Raw genomic sequence first — 18,661 nt, 5'->3', positions numbered from 1 at the left:
CTCGTGTTTTCTGTGTGCTTGTCTTATGTAAAAAAACTAGATGTTTATAAATTTTCTTATCCGTAAAAATAAAAATCTAAATTAATATTTAAATAGTCAAACTAATTTCCTAAGGTGTCATAAAAATGTTAGACTAATCTTTTTTTATAGTACTAAGTGTATCCTTATATTTTGGATAAGGACAATCCATTTTAGAATATATGGTTGTCCGTCTTCATAAATATTGCTTTCAGGAATAATATTGATAATGTTAGACTAATCTTAGCCACATTTAATAATTTTTTAAAATTATTTGTGGTATTTCAATTTTCCACAAATTGATACATGCAGTGTTTTTACTAAAAAAACCAAAAAAAAGATGAAAAAGGAAATTAAAAGGGTAGTGTGGATTTTTCGGATGATGAAATTAAACAAGTTGTGTGGTAGACAAGAGCCCAAGTCATGATGAGTTTAAATTTCAAATTTTTCCAGGAGTTTTGGGACATTATCAAATCTGATATTTGTAGTTTTGTGAAGGAATTTCAGATTAACTCAAAATTTCCTAAAGGGCTTAATTCTTCTTTCATAGCTCTAATTCCAAAGGTCTTAAATCTAGTGAAAATTCAGGATTTCAGACCTATTTCTTTGGTAGGCTCGCTGTACAAAATAGTTGCCAAATTGTTAGCTGGTAGAATGAAAACAATGTTGTCTCTGGTTATTTCTGCCTCTGAGTCTGCTTTTTTGGGTGATCATAATATCTTGGATGCTCCAATTATTATCAACGAAGTTATTCACTCAGCCAAAAAAATTAATGAAGGGTGTTTCATCTTCAAAGTGGACTTTCAGAGAGCATATGATTCTATGAGTTGGCAATTCATTGATTATATACTTCACATATTTGGGTTCTCTTTGCAATGGAGGAATTGGATAAATGAGTGTTTATCTTCAACATCAATGTCGGTGTTGATCAATGGTGTCCCTACAAAGTAGTTTTCTTTTTCTAAAGGGATCCGTCAAGGGGATCCGATGGCTCCTTTCCTGATCCTAATAGTGGCTGAAGGGTTTGCTGGGATGATTAGGAGGGTTGTCTCCTTGGGTCTGTTTGGTGGATTCAAAGTGGGGAGGTTGGGGGTTGAAATTTATATTCTGCAGTTTGTAGATGGTACAGTTCTAATCTTCAATTCGGACATCAATAATCTTTGGACAATTAAGAGCTCATTGAGGTGCTTTGAGCTGGTTTCAGGGCTCAGAGTTAATTTCCAAAATAATTCATTGATTGACATTAGTATATAGGATTCACTTATTGATGCAGCATCTGAGTTCTTATCTTTTAAGGTGAGTTTTATTCCCTTTTTTTATCTGAGTGTCCCTGTCGGAGCTAATCCAAGAAGGTTTGCAACCTGGAAATGTGTTATTAATGTTGTTGCTAAGAGACTCGCCAACTGAAAAATTAATCATATATCCTTTGGTGGGAGAGTTATTCTTATTAATTATATTCTCAATAGTGTTCCAATTTATATGCTATCCCTTTACAAAGCTCCCAAGAAGGTAATCTCTCAATTGGTGACTCTCGAACGAAACTTTTTGTGGGGGAATAAAAATGGTGGGATGATATTTGCAAACCAAAAAAAGAGGGAAGTCTTAGTGTCAAAAATCTATTCATTTTCAACAAAACCTTACTTTGTAAGTGGAAATGGCGTATACTTCAAGAGCCGAATTCCTTGTGGGTTAAGGTGCTTAATTCCAAATATGGTATTGCCTTGGACATATTGCATTTCGTTGTTGACTCTGTATGGTGGTAGGATTTGAGAGGCTTATCTCGTGAGCATGGTATTTTAGGTAATGGCTTTGAGATGAATATTTCAAAGGTTATAGGTGATGGGAGAAATTCAAGGTTTTGGTTATTGGGTATTTGGTATGGTTCTTTGTGTTTAAAACATAGATTCCTGAGGCTTTTTTACTGGCCGAAAATAGAAACGCTTTGGTGGAAGACTATGGTGAATGGATTCACAATGTTTGGTATTGGAAAATAAGGTGGAGAAGGGATCTGTTGGAGAGGGAAGACATATTGGCGTCCAATCTTTATAATGTTATTAATCTGTTAAGTGCACTCAAGGTAAAGATGATAAGTAATGGTGAAACTTAGAGGGTTCTGGACTGTTTGTGGTGAAGACAACATATATAGAAGCTATGGAGAATGGTTTTTCTGAGCAGGATGTGGTGTCGGAAGAGCGCTATGCTCTGAACAACATCCTCTTTAGATGCTGGAAAACGATGACACCTGCTACAGTCTGTTGTTTAATTTGGAGAGTTTTTAGAAACAAAGTGCCATGTAAAGAGGCACTATTTAGACGTAATATTTTTCATAGGGAGGAGAACTTGATCTATGCAGTGTGCCATGAGTATCCTGAGTCTTTGGATCATCTATTCGGATCGTGCAATTGGGTGGTGGATGTCTGGGGTGGAGTTTATGCGTGGTTGAAGATCTCGTTGGTTATTCCGAAGTCTATGGCTGAATTCCTCCAGCTTCATGACTCTTACTGGAAGCCTCAAAAAGGGAGGAAAATTTGGAGAATCGTCTGGTTCTGTGTGGTATGGTCCATTTAGTTGGAGATGAATGATGCAACTTTTAATGATAAAAATATGTGTTAACCATGTCGTAGATCTTATCAAAGTTAGGAGTTGGCAATGGTATTATTCAAGTGGTGGTAGGAGTACTTTTTCTTTTAACCAATGTTGTTTTCAACCTTGGTGTTGCATTGAGAACAATTGTATTAGAAACAATCCTTAGTTTTTTGTTGTGGGTTGCACCCCTTGTGCCTTTTTAATACATTACCTTTTGTTGTTTAAAAAAATAGATGAAAAAGGAAAAATAATTCACTTACAAATGCGTTGATCAAAGGTATCAGATTTGAGTTGGAAGATATTTGTGGTGAATCTTGCATAAATCATACTCTCAACAATTGAATTATTATGTTTTAGTTTATGTACGGATTAGGTTATTATTTTACCCCTATGTTATATTTCATGACTTATTTTGTTTATGTTATTAACCTCTTATCAAAATGTATTGAAAATTAATAGTATTATTTAATTATCTGATCAAGCTATCTTTCTAATAGCATAACCTCTGTTAATAACGTTTTTAGGAACGGGTGCGTACGTTTGGGAAAAATATATTTTCGTGTAGAGTACTCTATTGTGTTAGTCTTGTGGAAAGAAGAGAAAGAAAGAATGAAGAAGAAGATGAGGTTGGATTCAAGAAGAAGAGAATTAAGAAAAGAGAGAGAGAGAGAGTAATCTTTCTATGCATATTCAGTGTATGGAATTGTATATTAAATGCTTCAATGATTACAAATTTCTAAAAACAGTTTCAACCAACTTAACTATTTTCTATAAATGGTAACTCTCCTAACTATTACAACTAACTCATTTGATTACATCACTTAACATGCACTCTTAATAAAAGAGTTATTGCTCATAAGGAATGGCATTCCTTAATTTCATGACAGTGAGCATTCCATAGCCAAAACAGAGTTGTTTTAGAAACTGAACACATTCACCATGTCTCTTATTCTTTTGAACCTATCAACCTTGAGTGCCTTTGTTAGTACATCAGCTTTTTGAATCTTTGTTGAACAATGAACCATCTTGACTCTACCCTTTCCAACTTGGTCTCTTAAGAAATGAAACCTTATTTCAATATGTTTGCTCCTTCCATGGCTAACAGGGTTCTTTGCCAAGTTTATTGTTGATTTATTATCCACCCTTAGTTCGAAATTCTCAAACTCTCCATACTTCAGTTCTGTCATAAGATACATCAACCATAATCCTTGGCATGTAGCATTGCATGCTCCAATATATTCAACCTCACAAGTTGATAAGGCCACCACATCTTGCTTCCTCGAGCTCCAAGATATAAGTGCATCAAAGATAGTGAACAAATAGCCTGAAGTGCTCCTTCTATCCTCATTGTCTCCACACCAATCCGAGTCTGAGTATCCCACAAAAACCGACTCACAGTTCTGCTTTTGGTTTGGGAACAACACATCATAGCATAAGGTTCCTTTTAAATATCTAAGGATTCTCTTTGCTGCAATCATGTGTGCTTATGTAGGTTTAGCAATGTGTTTGCTTATCACTCCCACTCCATAGGTTATTTCAGGCCTACTGTGACATATGAACCTGAGACAACCCACAATTTGCCTATAGAGTGTTGTATCTGCTTGATTTTCCAAACCTGTTTCATTTAGCTTCATGTTTACTTCAACTGGTGTTGATGCAGGTTTACATTTTTTCATTTGAAATCTGTCTAGCACATCTGTTGTGTACTTCTTTTGATGCATAATGATTCCCTTTTCTGTCTTTAGGAATTCTATGCCAAGGAAGTATGCTAACTTTCCAAGATCTGTCATTTCAAATTCATATTTGAGTTTTCTTTTCAATGTTAGGATTTCAGATTCACTACTCCCTGTGATAACCAAATCATCCATATAGAGACAGATTAGGATTAATTCTCTTGTGCTTGTTAAGTTTATATATACACCATATTTCACCTTGCACTTAGTGAAGCCAATAGATGTTAGGAATGAGTCAATTCTTTTGTTCCAAGCTCTTGGAGCTTGTTTCAAGCCATACAATACCTTCTTTAGTCTTAGTACTTTGTTTCCCCCTATTGTTGTTGTCTGAAATCCAAGGGGCTGAGTTATATACACCTCCTCTTCAAGAGGACCATTTAGGAAGGCACTATTGACATCAAGTTGCCACAGTTTCCAGTTATTCCAACTAGCAAGTGCAACAATCAATCTAACTATTTCGAATCTAGCCACTAGTGCAAACACCTCATCATAGTCATAGCCTTCTTTTTGCATGAATTCTTTGGCCACAAGCCTTGCTTTGTGCTTGGAGACACTTCCATCAGGTCTCAACTTGACCTTATACACCCATTTGACTACTATATGCCTTTTATTATTAGGTAGTCCAGCTTCTTCCCAAGTGTCATTCTTGTTGATGGCTTTGAGCTCTTCTTCCATTGCCTTAAGCCATACATCCTCCTTAAGTGCCTCCTAGAAGGTAACTGGTTCAATTTCTCCTAGGAGTGCCAAGTGGATCAAGTCACCTTCATCAATGATTACATCATCTACAAACATCTCACACTCACTTAATGGTAAGTGTCTTGTCCTTGTAGGTCTGGTTTCAACAGCTCTATTTTCTTGATCCTTATTCTTGGATCATGATTCAATTCTTATGTGCTTTCATTATCCTCTTGCATAGAAATTACAATTACTGACTTGTTGTTCTCAACCTTCCTAAGGAAATCTTTCCATAGGCTCATCTCATCAAAGTAAACATCTCTACTGAACATTACTTGATTGGTTATAGGATTCAGGAGTTTATATGATCCTGTTGGATTGTAGCCAACAAAAATCATCAATTCACCATTGTCATCTAACTTCTTTCTCACTTGGTTTGGGATGTGCTTATAACAGACTGAACCAAACACCCTTAGATGCTTCACTGATTGCCTTTTTCCAGTCCAAACCTCTTCAGGAATCTGATTGCCAAGAGCTTGAGTTGGGCATTTGTTCAGTATATATGTTGCTTTAGTCACAGATTCACCCCAGAAATTATGAGGCAGGCACTTGCATTTCAGCATGCATCTCACCATATTCATGACAGTTCTATTCCTCCTTTCAGCCACTCCATTATGTTGTGGAGTGTATGGAGCAGTAACTTCATGAATGATGTCATGCCCTTCACACAATTCTTCTAGCTCTCTTGAGTTGAACTCTCCTCCTCCATCAGTTCTGAGAACTTTTAGGAGTTTCCTATATTGTCTTTCTGCCAAGGCTTTGAACTTCTTTATCTTGTCAAGTACTTCACTCTTTGCTTTGATGAGGTAAATCCACATCTTCCTGCTAAATTCATCAATAAAAGAGACAAAATATTCGTTTCCTCCAAGTGAGGGCACCTCAAAAGGTCCACATACATCTGAGTATACAACATTTAGTAAGTAAACATCTCTATTTTGGGTGTGATTACTAAATGAGGTTTTGACCTGTTTGCTAGTTAGACAGCTACCACATGCTGAGTTTTGAGCTTTAATTTCTAGAAGACCAATGAACATTTCTTTAGTGCTTAACAATTTAAGATCTCTGTAGTTGAGATGATCATACCTTAAGTGATAGAGCCATGTTTCACTTGAGGTAGTTTCTACATTCAAGCATTGTGAATCTGCAATTCCTAGCTTGACTTGAAATGTTCTATTGCTTGAAATAGGAACTTGTAAGATCTTCTTCTTCAAGCTATCATAAACATTCATTACTCCATCACTCAACTCCATACTGAAACCTCTTTCATGTAGTTGTCCAAGGCTGATGAGGTTGGTTTTCATTTCAGGGACAAACCATACATATGTTATATATGCTTTTCTGCACACTTCATCTTAAAGGGTATGTCACCTGATCCCTCAGTGATCACTACCTTATTGTCTGCAAATTTTACTTTGTTTCTCTTACTTGAGTCAAAGTTCACGAACCAGTCTTTGTGCCCAGTCATGTGGTTGGAGCAACCAGAGTCAAGGTACCAAGTATCATTTCTTTTGGATTTGCAATTTGTTGTCATCATGAGTTGCACAACTTCTTCATCAAAGTCTTAATTTTCTTCCTTGACAAGATTTGCTTCTGATTCTTACTTTCTTTGGTGTTGATTCTTGCTAGGTGCTAAGCATTTAGTTGAGTAATGCCCAAACTTATCACAGTTGTAGCACCTAACTTTTTTCTTGTCAACTTTTCTCTTCAACCCTTTGAATGCTTGCAACCATATCTCCTAGTGGACTGTTCTGGTTGTTCAGAATTATTGGCATAGTTCTTTCTACCCTTAATATCAGGATATCTCCCTTGGCTCTTGCTTGAATTATTTACCCAGAATCCTCCTTTCTTTGTTGTCTGCATTTGGAGTATTTGATGTGAGGATCTATCTGTGATCTTCTCATGAAGTCTTTGTTCATTGGCTTCAAGTGACCCTTGAAGCTCCTCAATCTTCATGTTTTCAACTCTTCCTGATTCCTCAATGGCTACCACCACATAATCAAATTTAGGAGACACTATCATTAATACCTTTTCAACTATGGTTGCATCAATCATCTTTTCACCACAAGCCTTCAATGCATTTGTGTGTGTGATCAACCTAGTGAAAAAATCAGCAACCTTCTCACCTTCTTCCATTTGCATGAGTTCAAATTGCATCCTCATGGTTTGTAGGTGGATCTTCTTCAATTGTGCAGCACCATCATAGTGCTTTTCTAACACATCCCAAGCTTCCTTTGCTGTTGCAGATCCTGCAATCTTTTCAAAGTGGGCATTGTCCACTTCTTGGTGGAGAAGGCATATTGTTTTGCAGTCTCGTTTCTTGTTTTGTTTATGTGCATTCCGTTGTGCTTCAATGGCTCCTTCTTCTAGGATTGGTAACCCTTCTTCCACAATATCTGCTACATCTTGATATCCAAGTATGGCTTTCATTTGTATGCACCACCTAGTCCAGTTCTTGCCGTCTAGTATAGGTAGTGTTGTGGCAAAGTTTCCAGTTGTTTGTGCCATTTGTAGCGGGAAAAAAAACTTGATCTTCTTGATGGCTCTTGATGCCAAATGTTAGTCTTGTGGAAAGAAGAGAAAGAAAGATCAAAATAAGATGAGGTTGGATTCAGGAAGAAGAGAATTAAGAAAAGAGAGAGAGTAATCTTTCTATGAATATTTAGTGTATGGAATTGTATATTAAATGCTTCAATGATTACAAACTAATATACAACTTTCTAAAAACAATTTCAACCAACTTAACTACTTTCTACAAATGGTAACTTTCCTAACTACTACAACTAACTCATTTGATTACATCAATTAATATATTGTTCTTCCCAATAACTTAATAATGAAATCTGAAAAGATATTCAATATTTTTTGTTTGAATTATTGTAATCACTTTGAATATAATCATGTTTGAATAGGATAAAACTATATGAGTAATAAAGTTATTTTATTAAGAATTATACAACTAACTCATTTGATTACATCAATTAATATATTGTTCTTCCCAATAACTTAATAATGAAATCTGAAAAGATATTCAATATTTTTTGTTTGAATTATTGTAATCATGTTTGAATTATCTTTCTATTTTAGGAAATAAATTATCTCTTTCAGTCACTAAAACTATGATATATTCAACCATTTTCTATATAAATATTTTGAAAAGCTAAAAAAATAATATACATATCATAATTTTAATAGTTGTAAGAGGTAATTTATCTCCTGATATGAAGATATATTTTATTCTCTTCTGTTTTGGTACTACTACGGGTATTTCCTCACCTTTTTTGGTAAGAAACTAACCCTTTTGGAGTTCGTGGTCGCCCCTCTAAAAAAGTGTTGCTCGTAGGGATCGAACATTCGTCTTTGGGAATCCAGTGAGGCTTTACACCACTTCATCAATATTTTGTTTGTCTATTTTATTCTCTTCTAAATAACTTCAACATTAAATCTCTATTTTAGATTAAAAAAACAACTCATATGCCAGTGATAAAGGATATATATTTGAACGACAAGTTTACTTATTTGGTATATCTTGATTGAAAAATTACATTCTTGATGTACCTTTATATTAATTACTAAAATGGTATACTTTTTGAGAAATCGATATCAAGGTTGGCGTTTTGCACTAAACTCGGCGAGTTTCATATTTTTCTCTCCACCGCAAGTCAAACTCGGCAATAGTATGGTAGAGTTTAACATTTTTTTCTTCTTCAATGTAACTAGCAATTACGATTGCCGAGTTTGGTGGCTCATTTGCAAAATTAATGTTTAGTTGGCAACCCAAATTAGTGTTTAGTTGTCATGAAAAAAATTCAGTACATTAAAGTTACGTAAATTTGCCTTCTCATGTTGCTGCTATGTATTCTTCGGTTTTCCTTGCTCTATTCTTTCTTTTTCAATATGGTAGTTTATTGTCATAGTTGTGAAATAATATAGCTTTATTCATTTTTCATGTGAAACTCCTTCAGTGCTGGAACCTATTCAATACTAGTCTTCAAACCTTCATTCTCATCATAGTATTAGTTTCCCCCTTATTAAATGCCCCTTCAACTCAACCTAAGTGGTTGTCTTCAATTACAACATTTTGGTGAAAAGGGTTGGTAGTAGAAATCACACTCACAAAACTTTTGCCATGAAAAAACATTTTTTCTTCTTCCCTTAATTAGAAATTTGTAACAAATCAACCAAGATCCGCTGCTTCAATACTACTTCACTATTTTGTTTCTAGCTTCTGCAACATTTCATGGAGACATATTATAATAACAGTGATATTTTATAATACAAAACAATAATTTAGGTTGCCACCAAACTCTGCAATCATAATGCCGAGTTAAATCTACACCTTTTCAGTGCTGATTTTGGAGAGAGGAAGAAATATGAAATTCGACAACTTTGTTGCTGAGTTTTGTGCAAAGATACCGATTTTTTAAAAATACACTATTTTGATAATTAATTTAAAATATGTACCAATATTGTAATTTTTCAGCCAAGGTGCACGAAGTAAGTAAATTTGCCATATTTGAACATATATATTCATCTAAACTTTGTTATTCACGTATTCTTCCCATATTCTGCAAGTATTTAAATTCACCTATCAGTGAGGAGTGAAGTCAGTTATACTCTCTGCAATTCTTTAAATAGTTTAAATTCCATACCTATCTTTTCATAGAAGAAAACTTATGAGTACATAATTTATAGGGAAGAGAACAGAATAAGGTATAATCTGACATGAACAAATGATAGTACCTAAATAACCAAAAGTGTGCAACATGTGCCTCGGGATTGGTTTTCATAATATGTGAATAAGTGTGACAATCATATTTTTTTTGTTATGCATATCGTACCATATGTCAAATACTTTATTTCCATTTTGATTATATTTCCATGTGATTACGATCCAATTATTTGAGGAGTAAGTTAAAGAAACATTCTTCATATTTTAGTTATTTTTTCTATAAAAATCTAATAATTTATATGAATCATTAAATTTTCACATAATAGATAGCTAAATGAGGAGTAAGTGAATTATTTATCTTATTATTAATATCTTACCCCTTATTATATGGATTAGAGTAGTAATATGGTGATATATTAGTTCAACATATAGTTAACGATATCGGTTAAGTTATATATTTTATAATAATCTAGTGTGTCGATAGACACTTTGTGTCTGCCGACCCACATTCTTATTTTATGATATTATGTATTAAATTTGTATTTTTTATTTTAGAAAATTAGAATGTTTTTTGTTGGATGTACTTCATATTATAATTTTTGTATTTATTATAATATTCAACTTAAAGTGAGCTGTATTAATTATAGTTATCTAGGATTACATGATTTTAATTTAGAAATAAAAAATATAAATAGAAAAATATGAAAATAGAATCATGATGGTAGTTATTTCAAGTTTTGGTTTTATATATAACTAGTGTGTACAGGCACTTCGTTCCTGCCGGTTAATATTGCATGATACTGCATATTCAATTTTTAGAATTTGAATATATTTGTTGTGTTTGATGTACTTTATATTATAATTTTTTGGGTTTATGATAATGTTTAATTTAAGGTAATAGATGTGGATAATTAATATATTGGGGGTGGTTACTTATGATTATATGATTTTTGTAAATAAATAAATAATGTTAAGGGCAAAAAAGGAAGTAGAAATTGCAGTATGGTGAAAGTTACATCATGTTTTGCTTTTATATATAGTATAGATATAATAAAATTAAAAATATAAATATTATCATTTATAATATATAAGTCAATTATTTAAATTATTCAATTGTTGGCTATCACATAAATAACATGTTCAAAGTTTAAATTATTATAGTATCATTTTTTAAAATATACAAATTTTCAATGATCAAAGTGATTTTGGCCAATACGTTATGGTTTAACCAGTTTTAATCAGTATTTTCTAACTTTGACCGATTTAATTGTATACGTGGTATGATTATCATATCATACTGATTTGAGGACTAACTTGCCATTTTGTTGATTGAACCGACCATTAAAATAATTACAACATGGGTCACATCATTAATGGCATTTGAATTGGTTGTATCTTTACTAGAGTTCAGAAAAGAAGGGTTTGGCATTGGGGAATATCAATGTGTGAGCCTTGAAATAGCCCATACGAACAAGGATTTTTTCTAGTACTTATGAGAGAAGATTTTGTTTTTACTTTGAGTAAATTATAATGATACCTTATGAGTTTTAGTGAAATTACATAAGTCATATTGATTTGTTTCTACACTTATACAAACCCCCTAATTTATATACTTTTATTATACTGATCACTCATGTACGAGAAATAAGTGCAATCTTTTAAATAAAAAGAGCGATGAGTGTACTTAAGTTTAAAAAAAATGATAAATTGTATTAACAAATCCAAATAATATACAAGTCAATACATCTTTATTGTTTTTGGTTCGTTACGATATAATATAAGAGCGATTTGAACAATATTTCTTTAGAATTGTTGATGTATTTTGTAATAAAAAATAATGAAGATACATTGAGTTGTATATTATTTGGATTTGTCTCCATAATATACCATGTTTTGTTTAACTTAATTACATTTATCATATTTTTTATTTAAAAGATTACACTTATTTTTCGTGCAGGAGTGATTAGTGTAATGAAAGTATATAAATTATGGTGTTTGTGTAAGTGTAGAAAAGTAAGAGGTGATTTATGTAATTTCACTAAAACTAAGGAAATATCAATATAATTAAGGTGGGTAGGGATGAGGTTGAAGTCTCTGATCCAGTTTTTGCAGGCCTTATTAGGAGTGCTACGCTTGTTGGTTCCTTCGAAGGGTATAAGGTAGGCAGGGATGATGTTGAAGTCTCTAATCTCCGATTTTTGGATGACACAATTGTGGTGTTTAAACCAAGTGTAAAAAATCTCTGGTGCATCATGAGTATCATTTACTGTTTTGAGTTAGCTTCTGGCCTTAAAGTGAACTTTAGCAAGAGTTCTCTGTCTGGTGCTAGCATCGTGGAAGAGTAAATTTATTTCTTTTAGTGGGAGAGTTGTCCTTCATAATGCTGTTTTGACTAATATTTTGATTTATCTCTTATCTCTGTTTAAAGCTCCGAAGAAAGTTATCAACTCTTTGCTGAAGTTACAAAGAAATTTTTTGTGGGGTAGTATGTCTGGGGGCAAGGGGATTGCTTGGGTGTCGTGGGAGGAGATATGTAAACAAAAAGAGGTGGGTGGTCTTGGGGTTAACAATCTTTTTATTTTTATCGATTCTTTACTTGAAAAATGGAGGTGGAGATTTTCGGTTGCTGCTTCTCTTTGGTGGAAGGATGTTTCTAAAGTGAGTTTTGATTCAGTTGCGGATAGGTTTTTATCAAATTTGTGGAAGACTCTTGGTGACGGTCGTAGGACTAGATTTTGACTTGATACTTAGGTTGATCAGAGTTCGTTGATGGTTTCCTTTCCAAGACTATATTCGGTGTCGGAGTCCGAGGAGTGGCAGAATGGAATATGGGGATGGAAAGTGAGATGGAGGAGAAGTTTGTTCGTGTGGGAAGCTAGTCTTGAAACAGACTTGCTGGAGTTGATTAATCCTTTTAAGTGTAGGTTGGGTGTTAGTGACAGTTGAAGTTGGAGTTTGTCTTCCATCAAGGGTGAATGAGGTGAAGTTCGCATACATGTTTCAATTAAATGCTTCTCCGTCTGAGTTGGGTAACTTGTTGAGGAAAGTATGGTTGAAGTGTGTGCCTTCAAAGGTTTGCTACTTTGGTTGGAAGGTCTTTAGGGGAAAGATTTCTGCAAAGTCCGAGCTTTTTAAAATACATATTATTCAGGTAGAAGCAGACCTGGTTTGTGTTTTATGTAATCAGGAAATAGAAACTATTAATCATTTGTTGGTCTTCTATGTGTTTACTAAAAATGTCTAGTTGGGGTTCTATAACTGGGTAGGTAGTCAAATTGTTTTGCCTGACAATTGAATTGATCATTTTAATATTCATTTTAGTTTGTGTAGGAATTCCAAAGGAAGCCATTTATGGCTGATGCTTTGGTTTTCCTATTTGTAGTATATCTAGTTGATAAGAAATGACTAATCTTCGATAGAAAAGAGTTTGGTTATACTCAGATCATAAATTTAATCCACATTAGATATTGTGTTTGGTTCTCAGCTGCAGCAAAGGTGAATAGTTATCCCTTTTCGAATTGGTGTATGGATTCGTGGTCCTGATTTTTATCTTCTTCTTAGATGTTCTTTTGTGGTTTTGGCTGTATTGGGTTAAGCACCCTTATACTTTCGTAATATAATTCTTTTGTTTTGCAAAAAAAAATTATATTATATTTTTGTTTTGCATTCACACCCCTTCTGAGAAAAAATTAAGCAAAAATCAATAATTTTTTGTATTGTTATCATTTCTCTCTCTTTCTCTTCTTAACACATATCTACACATTTTCGTGCTTTTTAACGTATCGAATAAAATGATGAGTGTGAATTTGACTCAAATTGCACAGCAATGGGGCCAACGCCATTTTTTAAAACCAAAGGAGGGTATGTGACATAGCGGCAAACCTAAGAGGTGATGAGTGTAATTAAATATATACTATTTCAGTATTTCCATTTTTTACAGATAAAAATATGTATATAATAACATTGTAAGAGTTTTTTACTATATCACTATATCATTCACTATTCATTTTCAATCATCATTAAATTTTCAAAAAGTAATATAAATGATGATGAATGATACATTGACTGTATATATATCTTTACACTGTCAATGCACAGATTTAATATAATAACATATTATAATGTCAGTAAATTTGAATAGTTTCTCACTGAATAGTTTCTCACTGATTAAGACCTAAAAATGTCAGTAAATTTGTGAACAATAGTATGTTGTTTACAGAAATTGTCATTTATTATAATGACTCTAAATAATATTTTCTTTCCACTTAATTGTTTGAGTAAAAAAGAATTATAATAACATATTAATTTATTGTATATAAACATTTGAAAATGTCTTATAAATAACACCAAAACAAAAACCAAAAAACATAATATAAAAAGATCATTGAAATAGGCTTTACAACCTATATATGTATTAAATATGGCGTTGTCTTATGTGTTATAAGCTATGATTTGTTAAAATAAATATATTTAAGATACAAATTTAATTATTAAGTATTTTTTAACAAATTATAACTCATAGTATATGGAGTAACATGAAACATAATATATGATCTCATAAGTAATATACCCAAATTGGGCAAAGACATCTGCCATACAAAATTATTTAGAAAACATATACCATAGGCATATATACATCGTGTCCTTCACGGTTGGTGTATTTACTTTTAGAGTAATAAAAAACCAAATGGAAAATTAAAGGTGAATGTTTGAATGATTATATAGTTGCTTAAATAAAATTTGTTATTTTTATGATATTAAGAATGAAAAATTCATTAGTTTTTTGAGATTTTGTGATATGTATTATTTTATATGGTTTGCATTTTTTAAGGAATTAATATATTTGTTTATAAAAACAATTATAAAGGCCAGATACTCACATTAAAATTAATATATTTATTTATAAAAACAATTATTATATACTTAATGCTCTACGCTTAAAATTGGATTATCAAGGCTAGATAGAACAGAAAAAATGTGAAATGTATATTTATGAGATGACTTCTATAAGAGAAAGAAGAGAGAAAAATATTCAAGATTCATTTTATAAGTATATTTGATGGTTTCCAAGACTTCTTTTCCTTCTATTATCATAAAAAATCAACTCGTAAAAAGACTTTTTACGATTTTATAACAAACTAGCATTTGAAATTTGTGGCATTATGGACATTACTTATATTAATTTTTTCACGTTATTATTTTTAGAGCTGTCTAACTTGTATATGAGTTGTCGCGCTCCGATTTTCGGTTGCACGACTTATTTTATAGTTGCCACTACATTTTATAGTTAAAAATGTAAAAAAAATATTTTAAGCCCAATTAGGTATTAGCACCCTACCCGCTCTCACCTTAGACGGTACCTTTCACTAAGATATATGACTTTATTATTATTAAATTATCTGGTTAATTAATTAATTATTAAAAGGAAAAAAATTATTTAATTTTATTATTGTGTCTGACAAGATTGACATTGGTCCTACGTATCCCTCTTTTAGTTGGGGAATCAAGACTATGTAGTTCTTTGGTAGAAAAACGTTTGTTGGTTGAGTTTTTTAATTAAGGAAAGAAGCGGCGTAACGCGACCTTCCGAAGGATGAGTGGAGGGAAAGAAGCCCCAGAGCGACTGTCCCTCCATCCTTTATGTGGTTGACAATTTTTATTTTTACATTTTATTAATTTTATGGGGTGGATTTCTAACTTTTTAACATGTATTGAATGAACGCATGAGAGTAGGAGATCAAACCGCACAGTTCCAAAGTCTCCATCTGTTTCCGTGTAGGCATGTGGTATTATAGAGTGGAGGAGATATACTCCAGATCATGACTCATAGGGTGATAATGATTCTGATATAACGCTAGTACTAGATGTTCTGTTTTTTCTCGCTCTTTTGTATAAGGATTTGTGGGTATTGAGAATTGTGTTCGATGTTGTTTTCTGATATGTTTTGTGTGATGAGAAATGGTTAGGTGTTGTGAATTTTTTGTTTGAGAGGATAAAACTCTCAGTATTTTTGCTATTTTTTCGGGGTCTCTTTTTTAGAGAGGTCCCCCTTTTGAGAGATGTTTATTTTGAGGGAATGGTGGCTCCTTTTGAGAGAGGTCTTTTGTCAGAGAGAGTTTTTCTTGAGAGAGTTTTTCTTGAGAGAGTCCTTCCTTTTTGCATCATAAGTCTATACTACTTATTTATAGTAGAAGATTAGACTCGTGTTTATTTTGAAAAGAAATCTTCACTATTATTACTTTGGAGAGGATGAAGGGGACATATTCTTCCTCATAATCAAATTCTGATTGTTTTTTATAATTTTTCCACATTAAGGATATTTTGCATTTAAAATCGGAATTAGTCGAAATCCTCTATTTAGGCATAAAAATATTTTAGTGATTTCAAATCATCTTAGGATCATTGCATTAGGCAAAAATGATCTTTAACAAATTGCAAAATATTCAATTTTTTGATTTGTTATTCTCAAATTACAACCTTAATTTATTTGAGGGTTAAATCTCTAATGATTTATTTTTCTGAATAAAAAAGATCTATGCAGCACAATCAACTCAATATGAACTTTCCAATCTAATTTGATCTGCATATTCCTGATTAATAATTTTTTTATAAAGAGTCTAAAAATCATTGTAATACTCCTAGTGAGTAAAAATAATTATTTGACCCAAAATAAAAAATATTCGAAATCCTTTTTCTTAGATAAGATTTTTAATCGATTCTAAATTATCTTAATATTATTGCATTACTCAATGATATGTGGAAGTAATCTTTTTAAATTTTATACAAATCACAAAACATTTTTAATACACCATCTCAATATTATTTTTCTAATACAATTGTGATTCTTACCTTACTCATATTGGGATGCAATTTGATATCATTTATGTTTTTCATAATGCAATCTTTGATTTGATTTTTAAATCCTTAAAGATTTACTTATTATCAAGGTGATTCACACAACTTAATCAAATTGATATGATATAATTTAAATTACACATTTTTCAAATCTTTAGTTTATATGATAATACAATCAAATATTTAATTCATTAATCTTTTATTTTTATTTATTTGCTATTATTTTTTTAGAATAACTTTAAAAAATCATTTTCTGTGAATTCAATTACTTTAAATTTGAATTTTGGTTAACCTAACCACTTAGATTTAGGAACCTTAACTAATGGTTTAATCTTATTATTTTAAATTTGAATTTTGGTTAACTTAGTCATTTAGATTTAGGAACCTTAACATAACATGTTTAATTTTATTATTTTTAGAAAACCATCTTCGGAATTCTATTATTTTTTGTTCGGAAAGTTTTGGGCTTTTTCTAGGTCGGACAAAAATGAATGTTCACAGCTGCTCCTCTTTACTTGTTACTTACCTGATAGAAAGCAAACCAAGGATTGTTTGAAATTATATCATCATAAGAAGTCGCACATTACTTAAGATTATAATGGAAAAGAGAAATCAATATTATATATTGAATTTAAGTTTTTTGTTATAATTTACACCAATTAGAAATATCTTATGAATATTGGGACTATAATAGGTGAATTAAATTTGTAATATTATTCCTTCGTAATATATTGGTGGTTGCTTAAAATTCTAGAGGATCCAAGTATAATTTAGCAAAATGCATTAACAAATTTTTTATCTTCTTCTATACATCTTCTCCTTGACTTTTGATCTATTTACTTTTAGAGTGATAAAAAACAAATGCAAAATTAAAGGTGAATTTTTGAAGGATTGTATAGTTGCTTAAATAAAAATTGTTAATTTTGATAATATTAAAAATGAATTTTTGATAATATTAATAATATAATGATCAATAAGAATTTCATCTTTATTTTTGCTTTTAAAGATAAAAATCTCATTTCATTATAGCTAAAAGGTAAGAAGTACTTCTCTCTAGTATTAAAGAGAATCTTCATTCGGCCCATACAAATAGCCTTCGAAAAAGGTATGTTAAAATGAAAACCACCTTCATTGATCATTGATGTTACATTTATTAGTTTTTTCTATGTTTTGGAGGAAAGGAAATGAAATACACAACCAAATCTTTCTTAATCAGTTTATTCAAATGATCCATATGTATTTGAGCAATTCTCCTAGGCCAAAGCAATGCATAATGATTATCATTTATGACTAAACATGTTATTAGTAAAGATGAATTTATGTCAATCATATATATATTATTTATCCTTTTACCAACAAGTTTAGAGTTTTGAGAATTCTTACTTTCAATGATGCACTTATCTGGGTAGAATGTCACATGGAATCCTTTGTCATATAATTGACTTATGCTTAGAAGGTTGTGCTTGAGTCCTTCAACATATAGTACACCTTCTATAGTTGTTGAGGGTGGCTTTCCAATTCTACCAAATCCAATAATTTTTCCTTTGTTGTTATCACCATAAGTGACATATCCTTTATCATTCATTTTCAATGCTCAGTATCAGTTGTAGGTTCAATAATAGAAATTTCATTTAGGGATGAACTTGACAATCCCTCTTCATCAGGAGTTAACCCATCCTTTATCTCAGGATTGGTTTCATCAAAAGATACATGAATGAATTCTTCCATGGCTAGATTTCATTTATTAAAGACTCTATAAGCTTTACTCGTAAGAGAGTAGCCTAGGAAGATGCCTTCATCAGCTTTTGCATCAAATTTGCCTAAATTATCCTTACCATTATTCAAAACAAAGCATTCACAACCAAATACATGCAAATGAGAAATGTTTGGTTTTCTACCTTTGAAGAGTTCATAAGGGGTTTTCTTAAGAATTGGTCTTATAAGAGCAGTACTTACTGCATCTGCCCAGAAATATTTTGGGAGGTTAGTTTCATTCAACATTGTACGAGCCAGCTCTTCTAATGACCGAATCTTTCTCTCTACAACACCATTTTGTTGTGGTGTT

General features: G+C 31.9%; 1 protein-coding gene across 1 annotated transcript; it reads right to left on the bottom strand.

Annotated features, from left to right (window-relative positions):
- On the bottom strand, nucleotides 6,777-7,577 carry LOC109358036. The gene has a single exon (XM_019602103.1). The coding sequence runs from the start codon at nucleotides 7,575-7,577 to the stop codon at nucleotides 6,777-6,779; it is 801 nt and encodes a 266-aa protein (XP_019457648.1).

This window comes from Lupinus angustifolius, chromosome LG10 (assembly GCF_001865875.1).
Source record: "Lupinus angustifolius cultivar Tanjil chromosome LG10, LupAngTanjil_v1.0, whole genome shotgun sequence".
Lineage (NCBI taxonomy): Eukaryota > Viridiplantae > Streptophyta > Magnoliopsida > Fabales > Fabaceae > Lupinus > Lupinus angustifolius.
This window is presented reverse-complemented; position numbering and strand designations above follow the sequence as displayed.

Coding starts and splice junctions, on each gene's coding strand:
- LOC109358036 (XM_019602103.1), bottom strand. CDS start 7,577: ATGGCACAAACAACTGGAAACTTTGCCACAACACTACCTATACTAGAC.